This window comes from Melanaphis sacchari, unplaced genomic scaffold, assembly GCF_002803265.2.
Source record: "Melanaphis sacchari strain LSU unplaced genomic scaffold, SCAv2.0 Contig74_pilon_pilon, whole genome shotgun sequence".
Taxonomy (NCBI): Eukaryota; Metazoa; Arthropoda; class Insecta; order Hemiptera; family Aphididae; genus Melanaphis; species Melanaphis sacchari.
Window position 1 is genome coordinate 2,093,599 of NW_020271531.1, and position 18,558 is coordinate 2,112,156.

The following is an 18,558-nucleotide window of genomic DNA, read 5'->3' on the forward strand; positions in this document are numbered from 1 at the left end:
AACACATCAACTACAACGAAATCATAGAAAATACACATCTTGATCACACTCTTATCCATGAATTAAGCTACAATTAACATCTTAATAATTCGACTGCTTGTCCCAACAATGGCGTACCATGCGTTATCAATCAATATGGATAAAATGACAACTCGTAATTATTCAAGCGTGCTTATACGTAAATTAAATAAAAAATTAATTTTTAATTTTTTTTTAAAGTAGTGTGAAAGGGGCTAACTTCTGAAAAAAGAACTTTCAAAAACATTGTTTTTGGTTATAGATTTCCGTAATAGTTTTAAGCACACCTAATATATGTCCAGCGGGTTATACAAATGTGTAGTTAAATTTTGACGCGAAAAACGTTTATACATCGTTGTGATGACATATTATATGTACTTTAAAAGTCAAAACTGTAAACGAGTTTATAATAAACGTTTTGGCCCACGTGTTAGTAGTTAGGACTGTTTGGAGATCTCTCACCTATAACACGAAAACACATTTCGTACACAATAATATGATAATTATAATATTGTATAGCGTGGATAAACCGTGACAACATAGGGTATTATTGTACGTTTATATACACTATTTGACGTTTCTCGTGTGACATGCTACGTTATTGATATTCTCATATTTAATAATAATATTATACAGTGGACATTTCTGCGTGCTACGGAGTTGTACCTGCTAAACGGCGGCCCGCGCGTATACCGCAAACCAAATATACCGCGGTATACATTATATTATAACATATATTATAATACGCGCGGTATGCACCTATTATTACCGCCCATCTAAAAGACCGCCGCGCGTACAATCGCGTACTGCGTAGTCGTACCGCCGTCGCCGCGGGTCAACATAATAATATTATAATATGCGGCAAACGGAAGCGATGAGCGCGCGACACTGGTGCGCAACGTCGTATTGCTTATAACACGCCGTAATCAAGCGGACCGAGCGTGTTATAAATATGCAGCGGCGTATATGTATATCATAATAATATCGCGACGTCTGCATGTGCAGCTGCAGGGAGGACGGGCGGCGGCGACGCGTGTACGTAATATCGTATATGCGTTGTATCCGCCGCGACTTTGCGCGACCCAAACGTCGATAAAACGGGTGGCCGCGGCGGGCGAGTGGCGACATCGACGACGACGGCGTTTCCGCGTGTACCTCATCCGTATTGCCCGCGTATGTGTATGTGTGTGTGTGTGTGTGTGTGTGTGTATGTGTGTGTGCGTGTGTGTGTATGTGTGTGTGCGTGTGTGCGCGTGTGTGCATGTGTGTGTGTGTGTTTGTGTGTGTGTCCGTCCGAGAGACGCGACGACACCGCCGGCACCGCACGCTGTAGCGGGAAATCAGAGCGGCGTCGGTTTGGTGCTGCGCCCGAGCGACGGGTTGTTTCGGTCGTCGGGCGGCGGCGGTGGCGCGGGGAAGGGTGAGCGGCAGAGCGACCACTCCCATTGGCCGGCCGGCCGATCGTCGGGACGTCCCGGGCGCCAACGGTCGAGTTTAGTGGGCGTGCCAGTGCTCGGGGCGCTAACGCCATCGACGCCGCCGCCGTAGCCGTCCCACGCGACTCGTGCAGTCGTGGTGTTGTAGCGGTGTAGCGACGGCGTCGAGAGGCACGCGGTGGTGGCGATTGACGACTGCGCCGAAATACGGTTCTGAGCTAAAAGAACAACGATAATAATTATTATCGTTATCGTCGTCGTTTTGCGTATGCTGCGAGATTCATCCGCTGGTAACGCGAACACGCGAAGATTGTCATACGACGTATTAAGTGCAGTGCGTTGACGTGACGACAACGGTTCACCGCCAAATACGTTCGTTCTCTTAAAAACACACACACACACACTGCACCGGCTGTCCGTTTCGTCCGGTCAAATGATGCTGGACATACTGCACCGGCACGTCGTCAGGGACATGGACGGATTTCCCAGAATATCCAACTGTGAGTATTATTTCCACGTCGATACTATTACGCGCGATTGTGTGTAAGGTTGATATTCTCTATTTTATGGCGTTTGTGTAATGTCATTCGCCTCAAAGGCAGTGACGGTATACGCAGAGCAGTGGACGGGTCGTGAACTGTGCCCGCGGTTATAACCGCCTTTATGAGTCGTAAATGGTCTTCGCGTGCTCTGCCGGCGGGCAAATGTGGAGCAGACGTCTTTTTGCAAGAATCGCGCGCTGCGCGGGTTTCGTCCTGGTCGAGATTGTGATATGCCCGCCCCACAAATATTACCGATAAGTGCAAACGAGTGTACCCGCAGTTGGCCGATTGTAATCGTGAATTCGCGAATGATCGTAGTAGCCTTTGTGTACGTTCAAGAAGTCGAGTTGCTATATCCCGTGCATAGGCGTGATTTTATTATTTTTATGGGCCAAAGGTTGTGCGATTTAATCCCTTTAAAAATGATCTGTATCTTTGTATCATAATATACTACACACAGTACAATTTCTGTGAAACGGGGTACCGTTTTTCATCTGCAACGCATTGTCGTGCGCTATATCAAAAGACACCTAAGTTATGCTCGCATGGTTAGGTTAGGTTAGGTGTTCTTTGCGAGCTTCATCTATAGATTTAATATTAGAGACAATTTACATAAATCAATACCTGTAGGAGTATTATCAAGTATATCAGGATCAATTTTTCCATACTTTTTCCTGGAGGCACTGTGTGATGTGTATATTCTACTGTACACATTTCATAATGCGCAATAAATTTGATCTAATCAATTAATTATAAATAAACTGTTATAATAATAATCTAATTCGTAGATTTTGTACACGTCATGTACAAAAAAAAAAAGAGACTTCCTGTTGACATGCGAGTGAAATTTCCGCTTTAGTTTCGTTAAAAGCTATAATTATTATTTATTTTTATTCATTTCATTATTGCAGATAATTATGCCCTTAAGACAAAGATACAATTAATATTCGAATAATGTAGTTCAGGATTTATAAGGAGTCAAAAAAATATTAACGGGTCATTTATATAATATAAACGTTTGTTATTCCATATGGTTTTTGCGTTTTACACTATAATTTAATCTCGACCACGACCAAGCGTGGCATGCTGTTTCCTAGAATTGGTGTGTTTGTGTTATAATATAAATAATATTATGACTGGTTATTTGATAGGTATTTGTTGTCCATACCCGCCCTATTATTAGATATTTATAAAATTATTTGTCTACTAACCGTAATGTAAAACAATATTATTTACGAACACTATGAACAAAATATTTTTAGGTACTGTTCTACTATAATAATATTAAATATTAATAGAATAATATATACATTTTTTTTTATACGGGTAATAAATAAACAATATTAAATTGTATTCAGTATGTTTTCTTTTGGGCGAGTAAGAAATCCAATCGAGCCAGCCAATATTCAGGATTAATAAGACCTGAGTAACTGTTAGACGGGGATATGACACGTCCACGCACCCACAGTAAACGCCATCGATATATTCTCTTCTTTCTGGTGTGACCTTTATCCGTGTTTACCTACGTGTACCTATTAACGATATTTGACAAAAACGATTAAACCCTTCTCTATTTATGGAGACTTAAAATATTTGCAGTACTGTACCGTGGTATGAAATATACTAAACATTAACTCGGTAAATATTTAAATCCAATTACTTGACTTAATTATATATTATATAAATAGGTACTATATAGCAAATTGCAATATAATACACTATGATCTATAGGGTTTATTTGTCTTCATAAAGTATAACGGGAAATCGATAATTTAGATTACTGACCATATCCTTAAGGGCCCGTTTCACATGTACAAATTTTGTTAGCGTATTTTCGATTTTCATTGCTAAAGATCAATCGCACCGTCTACCGACGAAAGAAATGTGCCATCATCGGTCTGACGCGTATGAACTTTAATATTAAAACCAAAACGCAAAGTAGGTACGTCGTACAATATGCGTCTAAAATGTGTCCATGTACAGCGGGCCTAATTCTTTATTTAAGGTGATATCGTTTATAATTATGACGAAATAACAATTATAATACTTTTGCCTTTTAATATTTATAGATCGATACATTTTTGGATTGAATAAAGCATTATTTTTTTTTTTTACCGAATTTTTTCTAATCTAATTTTTCTTGATAATCTCTGCGATAATTGCAACGGTAACCAAACATTGATAAGTGAATAAAAAGTATTTTGTTAATTGATTTAAATTATGCAATTAACTGTGTTTGTATTATTAGAATTTATTTTGGCTTTATTTGATACATTAGAACAACAATTACCAAAAACATGATGATACAATGTTTTTATTGTGTAGCGAAGAAAATATCAAACACTTCTTTATAAATAGTTATTTGGTACCTAACCTAACCTAATAATAGCTTTCTGTGTATACTGTATAATTATAAGTGTACTTGACTATTCGGATTTTTACCACTAAATATTTTCGTGCAATCAACAACGTTTATAGGTGAAAAATTCCTAGATATTTTGGTAATTATAAAATATTTATAACTGATTATTACAAATAAATATTTTTGGGACCTCCGCATCATTAGATTTAGGAAGTTTTCACGAATCATCAAAATTCAAATTGAATAAAGTAGAAAAATCGATTATAATATAGAACGAAATTTACTCGTGCATTAAACCACACCACCATCACCATTGCAGTCAATGATAACAATCAAGTCCGCAGAGTACATAACGAAAATGACATAACGTAACTGTTATTTGCTAATGCCAATTATATACTATAAACCTAAATAAATTATTTTTTCTTATAATCTCTAGTATTCTTTGTGTTTTATGATTTTAATTTTACGTTCAAAATACAATCTATTTTTTTCTATTTTAACCTTTTATCTAATTTAAATGTAATATTATTTTAGTTTCTAGAAGTAGGATACTTGATGTTTTTGTAATGTATAATTTTAAAATTCAAAACTTTAAATTTGATGTATGTTATTTATTAGTAAGTTGGAAACAACTGTACATACATATACTTGGGTTCGACATGCTTATAAAGTTATGTGTATTTGAATTTGAAACGTAAATCCTATCATGTTGTAAACGTAATAAGAGAACAAAGGTAATTGATAACTAATGAGAGCTGGAGTATACAATACACCATCAAATACCTTTTAATATAATGTAGATACTTCAAAAATGTAATCAAATGCATAATAACAGCAATTTTGAATTAAAAATGTTTCTCTCAGAATCATTTAGATTTTAGAAAATAATTATTCATTAAAGTAGTGTATACATGTATTATGTGATTTAATTTGTGTATGCAAACGTTAGTTTATAAATATATGTGCAACAAGTACTTAGGAGTTTTACTAATACTCAAATACTATGTATAGACGTATGATAATATGACTATGTATAAAACAAAAGGATCAGCCGAGTGTTTTAGTCCCTGCAGGGTATGGAAATTATACAATACAATTATATGGGTTCATTACGTATACAATACATCGTGTTTATGAAGCAATTTGAATAATTTGATAATTAATTTCATATTAGTTCATTTAGTTTTAACATTATTTTGATTCTATTAACATATGTAGGTTTGTATTTATTGCAATTACTTTAGTGTGTATCAAACTATATTATGTAACATATTATGAACTTATGAAATACTTGTAGGTATCAATTATTATCAATGAAAATATTCTTTGTCAAATTGTGTAACCTATAACTTCTGTTTTTTGTATTTTATTTGTATTAAGCAATCTATCAAGTAATTTTATAATTAGATTAGATGAGGTTAGTAAGAATTAAATTTAGCTTAGTTCTCTTGAAGAGAGGACATGCGCCCACTGATGACATTTCCGTAAAAACTTTTACTGTCTTTATTCTCAATACAAAAAACCGCGTATATCATTTATGTAAGAATTACCCATTTCGTAAAGTTATAACTTTATTTTAATCAGTGACATGGCTTAACAACATTACAATAAATTTCATAACCGCCTCTATAAACATTATAATCCCCTCATCTCAAACCTCTTCACTTTCACTTCCGGAAACTCCCCCGAGATTGGCCTTTGGATTTTCTTAATTAAACTAATGTAATATCATCTACTCAGGTACTATGTATTATTATTTTTTTTTTTTTCCTTTATTTTTTTTTTATAAAATAAAATAATGACACTTAAGTTACATCACTTACGCCTCGCTATGATATATAATATTATGCTGTATATATACCACAGTTTTTATTATATATAGGCGTGTGCAGGAATTTGGTTTATGGTATGCCATGAAGAAAATTGAGCCGCTTTCCTTTAAAATGAACCTTACCACAAAAAGGGAAAATATACACTATATTAATTCATAATAATTCGTAATAATTCGTATTGGTTTTTAGTTCATATTTTCAACAAATAGATAATTATTGAAAAAATGTATAGATATATTTTTATAATAAAGCTTATACCTAATATCTATATTTCTTATTCTTATTATTATTAATGTTACACAATAATTCACACTTTAGAATGACAGTGATAAGTAATATCATGATTGCTGATTGATTTATTTTACTGGTTACCTAAAGTTGTTCATATCTCATCCTCATAAATTACGTGTATTTTTACTATTTTTAGCTTAAAAATTAAACTAAGTCCTCGAATGAATGAAAGTCACGCAAAAATGCCACGGGCCATGGGGTACGCACATCTGGCACACACTATACACCGCTTATGTTATTGTATTTATACAAATGCAGATGGTCGATTTATCAAAAATAAACCAATTTATAACTTATTATAGTTATGAGAATGAGATACATCATACTATGCTAATAATTAAACATTTAAATATATTAAACTTTTGAGTTCTGTGATATCTTTTCAGTGTAGCAATTTTTAAAACAATTTTTAGTAATTTAATGAAATTTAAATTGTTCAAAAATATAATCCTCGAATAGTAAATATAAAATCTAAGTACTTTTATATTCTGAGCGGAGCAATGAATGTATTGATCTTGAAATATGTCTTCTTTTTGTGTTCTTTTCAGTTATTTTTGTTCCTCATTACCTTTTAAAGGACTAAATATGCTTTAAACTCCAATTTCTTTACTTTTTTAGAGCATCAAAAAAGATCTAATCAGTATTTAAGAGGTCAATAACTTTAAGATACATTTTATTTATACTATGAATCTATTTTTACAATTTACGGTGTTTACTGGAAGATCTTATTAAATTTGAGTTACATAAGTTTATATGATATGGTATAAATACATTATATTATTATAATAATCAAATATTAATAATATAATATTTTTGGAAAACCTACTTTTATATTTAATGTTGATAAAAACAAACCCAAGGTTCCTCCTAAGTGCTATTACTGGAACGCAAAAAAAAGTTGAGCGTATGTCTACAATATTTATTTACCAATATTTGAAATTGGAGTTTTGAAAACATTCGTTGAAATTGTGAAATTTTTCAAATTATTATTATAGTTAAAAATGTTTATCATTTTTAATATTCATATCCGAGATTTGATAATATAATACAACTTACAAGTCTTATAAGTTTTGTATATAATAGATTTAAAAAAAATGTTGAGCCTAATTCCACAAATGTGTTTATGAGCGTTTGAAATTTAAATTTTGACGAAATTGGATATTTCCACTATAGACAAGTAATAATTTTATCTATATTTATAATTATTTTCATCGCGAGAACAAAACATTCTTTCTAACTAAAATCAAATAATATTGCTGAGTGCTGGACTGGTGTTCAGTGACAACACGACAAATTGTGTTATTAGGTACCTGTATATATGCATATCAGTATACGTTGTGTAACCGGAAATGGCAGAAACGTATAAAATTACCTAATAATAAACTGCCGAAATACGATTGTAGTATCTTTACGTAAACGAAAAAGTGTTATAAAAATAAAACATTTCGGCAAATAAGGGTTTGATAAAATATGTTTAGCTACACAGGTATACACAAAACTAAATCTTACACATTTACACTTTTTCTCGATTTTACTTTTATAGTTACAAAGTATCTTATTATATAAAACGAAAAGTAATAATATAACATATAATATTTTATCGACAATCCATTTGAGTACCTATAAAGTGTATATACTTCATACTCAAGTAAACTGAAGGGAGAGGTTTTAATAAAATAAATATAATCATATAAAAGTATTATACACAAAGCTTAAAATGAAAAAAACCATAATATTGGAAGAGGGATGTGACATTTATATAGTTTTAACAATTTATTGTATACTTACATGTTACATCAAACATATATATTCATGATTTTGTATGTACTTTATAAAATAAAATATAAAAAAGAACTTTCAGACAATATTTTAACGATTAGTTATATCCTTGTTCCTCACATTCACTAACATTAAATTTTGACCTAGTAAGAAAAAAAGACAAGATCGTTGTATTATGCGTTTGATCAATCGGTTCCAATGGTAATTACAAAATTATTCAAAAATGTTAAACGTTACTTCATTACCAGATTAGTAAATATGATATAATTTTAATATATTATATAAATAAAGTTTAAATATTAAAAATTACTAATATTATCGTCAATTTATAGAATGTGTAGTATATATTATGTATTACGTTTTATATATATACACATAATAGTTATCTTAGAATATGTTATATAATTTCTTTGAATATCCCTTTTAACATGTTTATTGTCCACTTCAATTATTTTATATCTATCATTATATTATTAAATACTTGCTCGTTACTCAGGTACTGGCCAATCATGTTTACTCATTAAGATACCTCTAGGTACGTAGTATTTTATATTTCACCCTGTACTTTATCTAAAAAACTCTTATTATTCATTTAAAAGTAAAATATTGTTTGACTGTTCAACATCTAAGACGCCATAAACGCGTGCATTATTATTTATTTATTTCACATTTTATATTATTTAATCAGCTGAATGAAGATTCCAAAATTATTCAAATGCGTTATTAAAAAATCCTCTCTGAATAATTGTAATATGAAAGAAGTATACTCATTAAAAAGACCTCGCATCAAAACATAATGTATCTGTATATTGGAATTATTTTAACTATGGGCTAATTTACCACCAGTTAAGTTGCATATACAACCGGAATATTTTTTAGGTAACCGGGTACGGATGGTTTTAATTATGACATAAATAATAGAAATAGAGGAATTTTAATTTATAAATACATATTTATTATTACATCATACTTATAGTAAATAATGCATTTTCCTAAGTTTTGAAAGGTTTTGATTGCTCATTGCAATCATGGGCTATGGTATCGGACAGTAATATAAAATGTTATACCTTAAAAATAATGTTGGTACGGGCCATAGTCCAGAGCTTGCGCTAAGAAAATTTTAGAACTGCCCAACATTTTAATATTTTTGTAGATGCAGATTAAGTAAATTTGTCGCTCGCTAAATTCGCTTAATTACCACTATTTACCAAACTATATATTGACCACACATGTAAACACTTTATACATTACTTTATTTATTATAATTTATTAATAATAATAACAAATTAAAATTTTTTTTTTTTTTTATCTTCAGTGTCTTCGCCACTATCGTCACTATTGATAATTTTGTTTTTACCAGATGCTTCAAAGAAAACTCCACTAAAATAACTTTGTTCCTTTCCTTTTCTTCTTTTGAGGACTCGATGTTTCTTTTTAGACATCCAATGGTAAACTGTGTCCCTAGGATCCCAACCGTATAATGGTGGCATATTATAATTTATATATAAGCTCAAGTTTTCTGTCTCAATATTCATAGTTGAGCGTAATGGTGATTTTAATAAGTTGCTGGCACTTATCAAACGTTCAACATCAGCACTATGAGGTTTAGCAGCTGCCACTCTTGCCAACATTGTACAAACATTTGGAAAATATTTTGAGCCACATAATGTTTTTACTAATTTAATAAGGTTAATTTTTCGTAATTCAGATATATTTTCCATTGATATCAATTCATCATACTCCAATGAAAATTCTTTTAAATCTATGTCTGCGCCAATTAAATTATGAATATCTTTGATGCATGCTACAGAAGATAGTACAACAAATGGTTTTATAATTGACAGTAAATTTTTATCAATAGAAAATCTTTGTTTTAAAAATTCTTGAAGAGAACATACAATTTCTTGTTTAACTGCTGCAAGACATCTATTTTGTGTAACAAACTTATGATGGGATTTATGACGTGGAATTTCTATACTTTTTATAGTTATTGAATTTAATGTAAGTGAACCATCTTTATTGATAACTACTTGTTTGTCTAAAGCCTCAACCCAACCTCCTATAAGTGGGGTAGACTTTAACATTTCAATTTTATTAATGATGTACATAGTTTTTTCATCCATTGAAATAACATTCAAATCATCAGATTGCAATTGTTGTTGATACCTTGAAAAAATGTATAAAACATCAGCCAGAACTGCCATAAGGCGAATGTTGTACTCATGAGTAAGAAACTTGAAATGGCCCACATGAACTTTATCTGAAGAATTTTTAAAATAATTGACTAAACAAGACCATGAAACCAGCACATTATTAAGAAGCGTATATGAAAACTGAGACCATCTAACTTCAAAAACTTTTGGAAGTTGAAGCAATTTGAGGTTATACTCAAGAGCAATATTTTTCAATTCTCGTGTCCTCAAACCAGATCTTCGAAAAAATGTAGTTAAACCAACAAGTTTTTGAAAAAGTAAACTAACTTCAGGAACCGATTCACTCACTGACTCCCATGCTAGATTTGAACGGTGTGCTGCACACCATAAAGTAATTAATGGGCTCATAACTTCAGTTCCACATGCAGTTTTTTTCAAATTTGTTAATAAGGTCCACAAGCCAGATTTTTGTCCTACATTCGAACTCGCTCCATCAGTAACTAGAGAAGATGTTTTTTTCAAAATATTGTTGAAATTTTCATTTCCAAGTCTTTTAACACATGCTGTTTTTAAAGCATCACACATACCTTTCGCACCCCTTTCAACAGGTTCTTCAGCACCAAGAAAATAAAGTTTTTCTTCTCCTTCTAGTGTAATAGATTTCATCAACACATACATTTTATCGATTTGAGTTCGGTCAACACTTCCATCACAGCGCAAAGACAATGCGAGTGAATTATTAAGAATATCTTCCACAAAAGATGACTGATGAGTTTCTACAATACATTCTAGAAGGTCTTTATGAGTGTGTGGTGTTAGATACTGAAGTTCACTATCATCAATATTATTTGATACTTCACCATTTAATTGAAACAAATTTGCTTTTTGTGATACAATAACCCGGCTGGGAAAAGAATAAGCAGATAGTGTAAGTTTCTTAGCATCATTATAAACATGAATCATAAGACAGCCAATTTTCCTCGCCAATTTGTCATTTGCTTGATTGACTGCTTTTCCCATTGGAGTTATGGCCATTTTTTCAGAAGTATTTAAAGTTTTATACTTATGTACCTTAATCGCTTCTATGTGATATGTGGTAGACAGATGGTCATTTAATACTTTCAGAAGATATTTAGTTCCATACTCTTGAGCGATTGCAGGAACTTTAGATTTATTATTACTATATCGCTTTACTATGTCTTGTTCTGCATAACATGGCTCACAACGAATCAAATGTTTTCCTTTAAAATGAAAATGTTTAATGCAACTACTGTCTGAAATAAGTATTACTTTTATTAGTTTTGGTTATTAAATACATTTAAAATATTATAAAAACATTCTAAACAATATTTACCATTAACTAAAGTTGTGTTATTTTGTTGAATCTCACTAATCTCAGTATTTATGGTGTTATCCAAGCTGTTTACTGTAGTGCTATTGCCGCTTGTGGTGTTAATTAAGTTATCTACTAAATTATCTATTATCAGGTAAAAATCTATTATTTATTTAACATTTTAATTTAACATACCTATGTTAAGATCAGTATTTTTACTTTTATAAAGCCATTTTTTCATAAGACCAGAACTGCTTTTTGGGGCTAATTTTTTATTCTAAAATTCAAGTTTTGAAATATTGATTAATTTATAATAAAACATTAAAACATTTAAATAAAATTGTGCGCTTAATTTTAATAACAGCCATTCATGCAAACAGCATCATTTAAACTTGAACCGAAAAAATATGCCAATATTTAACAATAAAAGCAGAGAAGAAATAATTATATAAATAATTAAGCTATTTAATCAACTTATATAAGCAAACTAAGATAATGCAAGCTTAAATTGGGTGCTATGGATACATATATACCATAGTACATACTGAATGTAGGAAGTACTTTATTCTTCAATATTATTTAAATATGATAAATAATATTGAAGCCTTTGGTGACGGTCCACATGTCAAATTATATCCTTGTAATAGTAATAATATGGTGACATTTGCTGGATAAGAATAAAAAAAAATGTGTTTACTTTATATTTATAAATTATAATATGTTAGTATGTACCATTTAAATAATTAAATAGGTAGGTATACTATATAGTAAGTTAGTATTACTGTATTAGTGTTTTACCTTTTTTAAATCCATGTTCGCTACGCACGTCACTTTCACTTGGTCACTTCTTCGTCTAAGTAATTAGTAAAATAAACATAAAACATGACGAATTTAATGGTCACATTATTATCACTTTCTGTATTGCATCGTGTTATCATATAGATTACACAATCTTCTATGTGTATATGATAATAAATGTTATGGAATGGATTGATAACATTTGTGTAAAAAATATTAAATAAAATACATACCTACTTAAATTAAACAATATTACATATTCCAATAATACAGAAAATTCACGATTTTTGGTACTGACCAAATTGGTTTTTAGAGTTGCCCATTTCAATTTAGAACTACCCACATTGGTTAGAACTACCCATTAGCGCAAGCTCTGCCATAGTCGATGATTATGTAATATAGTATACCTATATGTAAATAAAGCAAAATGCATAATAAAATGTTTTGTTTAAATCGGAAATTGCACTATGGGCCCGGGCCTAGGGGGCCCCCACTCCATATACGCTACTGTCGATCATACACGGCATAATACTTGTCATGCATTTTGAAATACCGAAAGCATTCTAAAGTCGGTATGTCTACTTACTGTTATCGCTAATTGGTTTTCGGGAATTTCGACCCCAATCCCTATATAATTGTATAGTAAGTAATACTATTGATCGTAATACGACAACTTTACTTTATTATCATGATACGTTTTACGATCACTATTTCGGTCGTAATCGGAACATCGCAAATAACAATAATTGAGTGGTTTTTTTTTTTTTTTGTTGCCAGCAGACGGCGACTGTGGCGAGGGCCCAGCGAGTTGCGAGGGCTGCGGTTCGAAGATTGTGGACAGGTTCTTGATGCGAGTGGGTACGAGCAGCTGGCACGAGCATTGCGTCACGTGTACCGCGTGTGGCGTCCCACTGGCCAAGTCGTGCTACTACCGGCACAATGGATTGTACTGCAAAAACGATTATGACAGGTAACTTGGAACTACAACTAACGGTCGCCATGACTTTATAAATGCACTACCCATATGCAATTCATATATTATGCACATAAAGTGCATCGTCTGCCGTGACGTGCGCTGTACCTATATTTAGTATATGATTTGTTTCTGTATTATACATGCAGTAAACTATAATAACTTACAATGCATAGATCCCGACTTATAATGTACTCACAACAACTACACACGTTTATCTACAATGATACTACGAGTTTGCCTTTGTGTGACAATATCGACGAATTTGTACCTATTCCCGCGAGACTTCTTTCAACCCACGCCGAACGTATGTACCTGTGCACATTTACGTTCAGCGGTGTGCTAAATGCTAATCGTGCTTATTAGCTTTAGTTTTAAAGTGAATTTCGACCTATTGTCAATATTAACTCTTCTACGATCCGGCAATGTTTATGTGCGAGTGTCGAGTAAATTTTAAAGACTTTATGGGATGGAAGTACGTAAGTAACATGTAAATCGTATATTCTAGACTATTTGGCGTCAAATGCGGTCGGTGTGGTGAGCCTTTAGGAGCCAGAGAGTTGGTAATGCGCGCCGGGCCCAGTCACGTCTATCACGTTGGATGTTTTGCCTGCGTGGCCTGCATGCAACCGTTACAAAAAGGCCAGCAGTACGTGGTCAAGGCCGGCGGTGGGCAATTGTTCTGCCGCACAGACTTCGAAAAAGAAATTTTTCTCATGCAACAATCCGTCGGAAGTCCACAGCCAGGTAACCTTTAATATAAATATATAATTATAGGTGTAAGCCGATAATCTAATTTAGACATAGTTAGTTTTAACGTGTTTGTATTCGTCGTGCATAGATTTATAAATATAATATTATACTCCCGCCAATTATTATAATAATAATATAATATAATAATATGTAATATAATACAATATAATATAATAATATTATAATATTAATTAATATATTATATTTATATATATATTATTACTATAATTATATTATAATATTTGAATATTCAATTGAAGTAATAAAAATAATGTTTATTTTGAGGTATTGAAACCAAATAAATTATAAATTGTGATAAATTGCTCTTCGGTACTTTTGAAGCATTAAAATTAAAAAAAAAACTCGTTGATGGAAATAAACACTGTAAGAAAATATCCTATTTACTTCATTACATGATGTATGAGCTATTATAGTAATATAGTATTTTGATTGTAGGACTATTTTTTAAATAAAGGTTGATGTTTTACCTGTTATCGTTGTTGTTTAGTCACAGACTACCTATATGATTTATTTCGACGGTATAAAACTGTGCTATTGTACAGTCTCAAATTGTTGAATTGTAGAATTGTAAAATGTTGATGCAGTGTTGCGCCCAAAAAATTATTCATTTAGGATCGTTGGTTGGCACATTTTTTCAATATTAAGTAACACGCGTTATACTCCATCGGTTAGTTGGCAATGCCAAGAGTTGTATTTTTGTTTTTAAATTAGTTTAAGTAAATTAAACATTTTGAAAAATGATATCATGAAGTTCCTCATGATAAAAATGTAATTGCGATTTTCGGACGTATAGCTGCCCCCTGCCGGTTTTGTGGATATAATTGTTAGGTAAATAAAATTGAAGCAAACTTTTTTGAATTTTTTGACATAATGAAAGTATATGGGGAGAAATGGTTGGCATAAAGAAATTATTTTGTTTGGACATTCAAATAAACTTGTGCATATGCCATATAGTCATCGGTCACAACTACGTATTACCTTTAATTATACGTTAGATGAAATATAAGTATTACACTATTTAAACAAATTATTTAAATATTAAAATTCATCGTTGTTTTTGTTTAGATGACAGTTTAACTTTAGACGAGAATTGTAGACCTCGAGACGGCCGCCGTGGTCCCAAAAGACCCAGAACCATATTGACTTCAGTACAACGACGGCAGTTCAAAGCTTCGTTCGAAGTCAGTCCAAAACCTTGTAGAAAGGTAAGTTCGTTTTCTCGTAATAAACGGTATTCATATTATATACATGTACAGTTGAACACAGTATTAAGACAATTAAAGACGTTTATAATAACAAACTATACATCAAATTTGCATGTTCCACGAGTCATAACCCATATTTTGTTATTATTTAAATGATAAGGATAAAGATATATTAGTTTTAAACCAGGCGTCGTTTAAATCCAATTATTATTTTATATTTTGTCATTACGTTTACTTATTGTGTACTTAACACTATAACGGTGATATTATATTTTGTATGTAATTTATATTTAGGTACGAGAAGCTTTGGCTAAAGACACCGGTTTAAGCGTGCGAGTTGTACAAGTATGGTTTCAAAATCAGAGAGCCAAAATGAAGAAAATCCAAAGAAAGAGTAAACAGGACGATAAAAATACGAACAATAATAACGCGAACAATACGGATAAAAATGAAACTGAACACGCTACAAATACCACGTCTAGCGTATGTTCTGGAGGTAATACAAGTCATTTAATATTTTTTTAGTTGTATAGCACAATATTAGACATAGATATTTAATTATATTTTAATCAAATACTGACATGATAAAAAAACTAATATGACACTATACACGTCATACTGATACCTACAGCTTATATAAATTGTAAAATATGACTTACGTAAGAGAAGAATTTTATAGCTTATTTTTACTCGCAGCATACTAATATGTACAAGAACTTAGAAGTAGACATGTTCTTAGCTACATTTTAAGTATTTTAAAATTACTAAATAGGTATTCATTCGATGACCATAGTCAACTGACGTTTATTATAAGATGTAAGCTCATTACTTGCTCATTGCACATATGCACTTAATTAACATCATCCCATCTTAAAACATCGTCAGTTATTAAACATTGCATTATAGTAGATCTCATTTTATCATACAATTTTTTTTTTTTTTTAGTGTTATCCGCGATCAAATAAATAAATTCATAATATATCTATAGTTGTTAAACATCAGCGCGATGTAATAAAGTATAAAGTTGTATAGTGTATAATGTCTTATAATACCGAATATCATAAAATTCCAATACATTATTATTTTTTTAACCATCAACAGTGCATTACTGCTGCGGATACTATATCACGGTTAGGTATATTTTAGGTACAATCGTGTGCCTACAGCCATAGAGTAAATATAACTATACAGTTATAAAAATATGGGTTAGATACTTCATCACACGGTGAACAAATGCATTGTTAGGTAAAGTCATGTGTAAACGTGCGTCTGTTTTTGTCTGTAGATCATTACTTGAGCTTGAGTACGCTGAGCATGCACGACAGCAGCGACTCGAACTATCAGAACAGCCAGCCGCTGAACCCCAACATACCATACTCGCCCGAAGGTAAATAACATTCGCGTGGTAAATAATAATGTGATGTCGAGAGCCGCATTTATTCGCGAAAATCTATATCGTATTCCGCATCGAGAATTGAAGTGCAACCGCAGAGCTGGTTACGAAACGAACCTATCAAACACCTAACCTAACCTACGCGTTGATCTGAAATGTGTGTCGATGTTCAGTGTGTGAATATATCTCGAGATCGTTTTTTTTTTAATCGTGCGCTGTAACTGCACAAACAAGTCCTTTCGTCTCGTCGCTCGTCAGACTCGTCCGCGTCCCTCGCCTTGCAACCTCCTCCTTCCCCCCTCTGTCCCTCCCCTAAATTAATCCGATCGCGGGTCATAGTTTTATGATATCTCAAGTCTTGGCGCGTATAACGCAATACTAAGATATCGTCTGTTGCTGTGCAGGTACGTACACCGGCGAACATTCGGTGGACAGTTTCTGCAGTTCGGACGTGTCCCTGGACGGCAGCACCACGGCGGCGGACGAGATCGGCTCCGATACCATGTCGCTAGACCTGTCCGTCCACCACGGCACCCTCAATCAAAACGTGCACCACCCGAATCATCATCACCACCATCACCATCATCACCACCACGTCGGCGGTGCCGCGTCCGTGGTGCCTGGCCAGCAGATCAACCCCATCGACAAGCTGTACCTGATGCAAAACTCGTACTTCAACAGCAGCGACCATTAAACAATATCGTTGTTTTAATTGCGCATATCGCGCACGTGGGCGTGATAATTATTGATATTATTATTATAATTGTGTATTTTATTATGGTTATATCATAATACGGGCGGTTACTGTGTCGTCGGTAATTATTGGACTTGATCGCGATGAGTTGAGATCGTTCATCCCCGGTCCTCGTCGCGTCCATTCGTGTCTCACTATACCTATTCGATACTAATATTACATATTGTGTTTATGTATATATATTGATATATATATATATGTGTACGCTTTCCTTACATCAGCATACTTTAGTATATCTTCACGTTCACACCATGCCTATTGGACAATGTTCTAGCAATACGTAAAATGTTTACCCCGTGTTCTATCTTTCATATTATACCGCATTGCCGCAAGGTGTAACAGAAATGCATTTTGTCGGTTTTCCTGTTTACACCTCGTGCACGTTTTCCATGACATTTACCGTGTTTGTTGTGTATAGTGTTGTTATTTTTGTATCGCCAAAGTTTTCATGTAATATACATTAACTCATCGATTATTGTAGGTACCGACTTTGTATCATATTAACTCGTTTTAGTTCATTACGAGAGACTTACATGTCATACATACGCGATTTTAAAAGAGTCCTTTATACCGATGTTTACTGTCTCCTGGTGGAGTTATTTACTTAGGTTTAAGAAATTATAAGTGTGCTGTAACTTCTGTATAATACGATTATTATTGAATATATACATATATTTGTGTATAAATACACATATGTATGTATATGTATAAACGTGTGTATATTCCGTCGTACTGTTTTATCGATGTTAAATGTATTTTATCGCATTATTTAATTTGAAATCTAGACGAATACTTTATACATAGTAATGTAGTTTCACTGTTGTAAAAACTAAGAAGAACGTTTCCTTAAGTTAATAAAAAAAGAATATTTATGTTAGGAATACATACCGATCACTTATAGTATAAACTCTA

At 32.5% G+C, this 18,558-nt stretch overlaps 2 protein-coding genes across 7 annotated transcripts; one reads left to right on the forward strand and one right to left on the reverse strand.

Moving 5' to 3' along the window:
• Positions 1 to 1,580: 1,580 nt before the first annotated feature.
• On the forward strand, positions 1,581 to 18,553 carry LOC112601138 (LIM homeobox transcription factor 1-beta-like). Of its 3 annotated transcripts, none has more exons than XM_025348588.1 (7): positions 1,581 to 1,954; positions 13,325 to 13,517; positions 14,029 to 14,267; positions 15,360 to 15,499; positions 15,794 to 15,995; positions 16,785 to 16,886; positions 17,297 to 18,553. In XM_025348588.1, exons 1-7 carry the CDS (start codon positions 1,888 to 1,890, stop codon positions 17,584 to 17,586), a joined length of 1,233 nt encoding a protein of 410 aa, XP_025204373.1. In that variant the 5' UTR covers positions 1,581 to 1,887; the 3' UTR covers positions 17,587 to 18,553. The 3 variants fall into 3 exon arrangements, with proteins under 3 accessions (XP_025204373.1, XP_025204374.1, XP_025204375.1); XM_025348589.1 differs by having other exon boundaries at positions 13,328 to 13,517; XM_025348590.1 differs by lacking the exon at positions 16,785 to 16,886.
• LOC112601137 (E3 SUMO-protein ligase KIAA1586-like) lies at positions 9,344 to 12,914 on the reverse strand. Of its 4 annotated transcripts, none has more exons than XM_025348587.1 (5): positions 12,548 to 12,914; positions 12,295 to 12,416; positions 11,945 to 12,026; positions 11,771 to 11,893; positions 9,344 to 11,690 (listed from the first exon to the last, which is right to left on the reverse strand). In XM_025348587.1, the coding sequence occupies exons 3-5, from the start codon at positions 11,988 to 11,990 to the stop codon at positions 9,550 to 9,552; spliced, it is 2,310 nt and encodes a 769-aa protein (XP_025204372.1). In that variant the 5' UTR covers positions 11,991 to 12,026; positions 12,295 to 12,416; positions 12,548 to 12,914; the 3' UTR covers positions 9,344 to 9,549. The 4 variants fall into 4 exon arrangements, with proteins under 4 accessions (XP_025204372.1, XP_025204371.1, XP_025204370.1 ...); XM_025348586.1 differs by having other exon boundaries at positions 11,771 to 11,881; positions 12,283 to 12,416; XM_025348585.1 differs by having other exon boundaries at positions 11,771 to 11,884; positions 12,283 to 12,416.
• Positions 18,554 to 18,558: the final 5 nt, after the last annotated feature.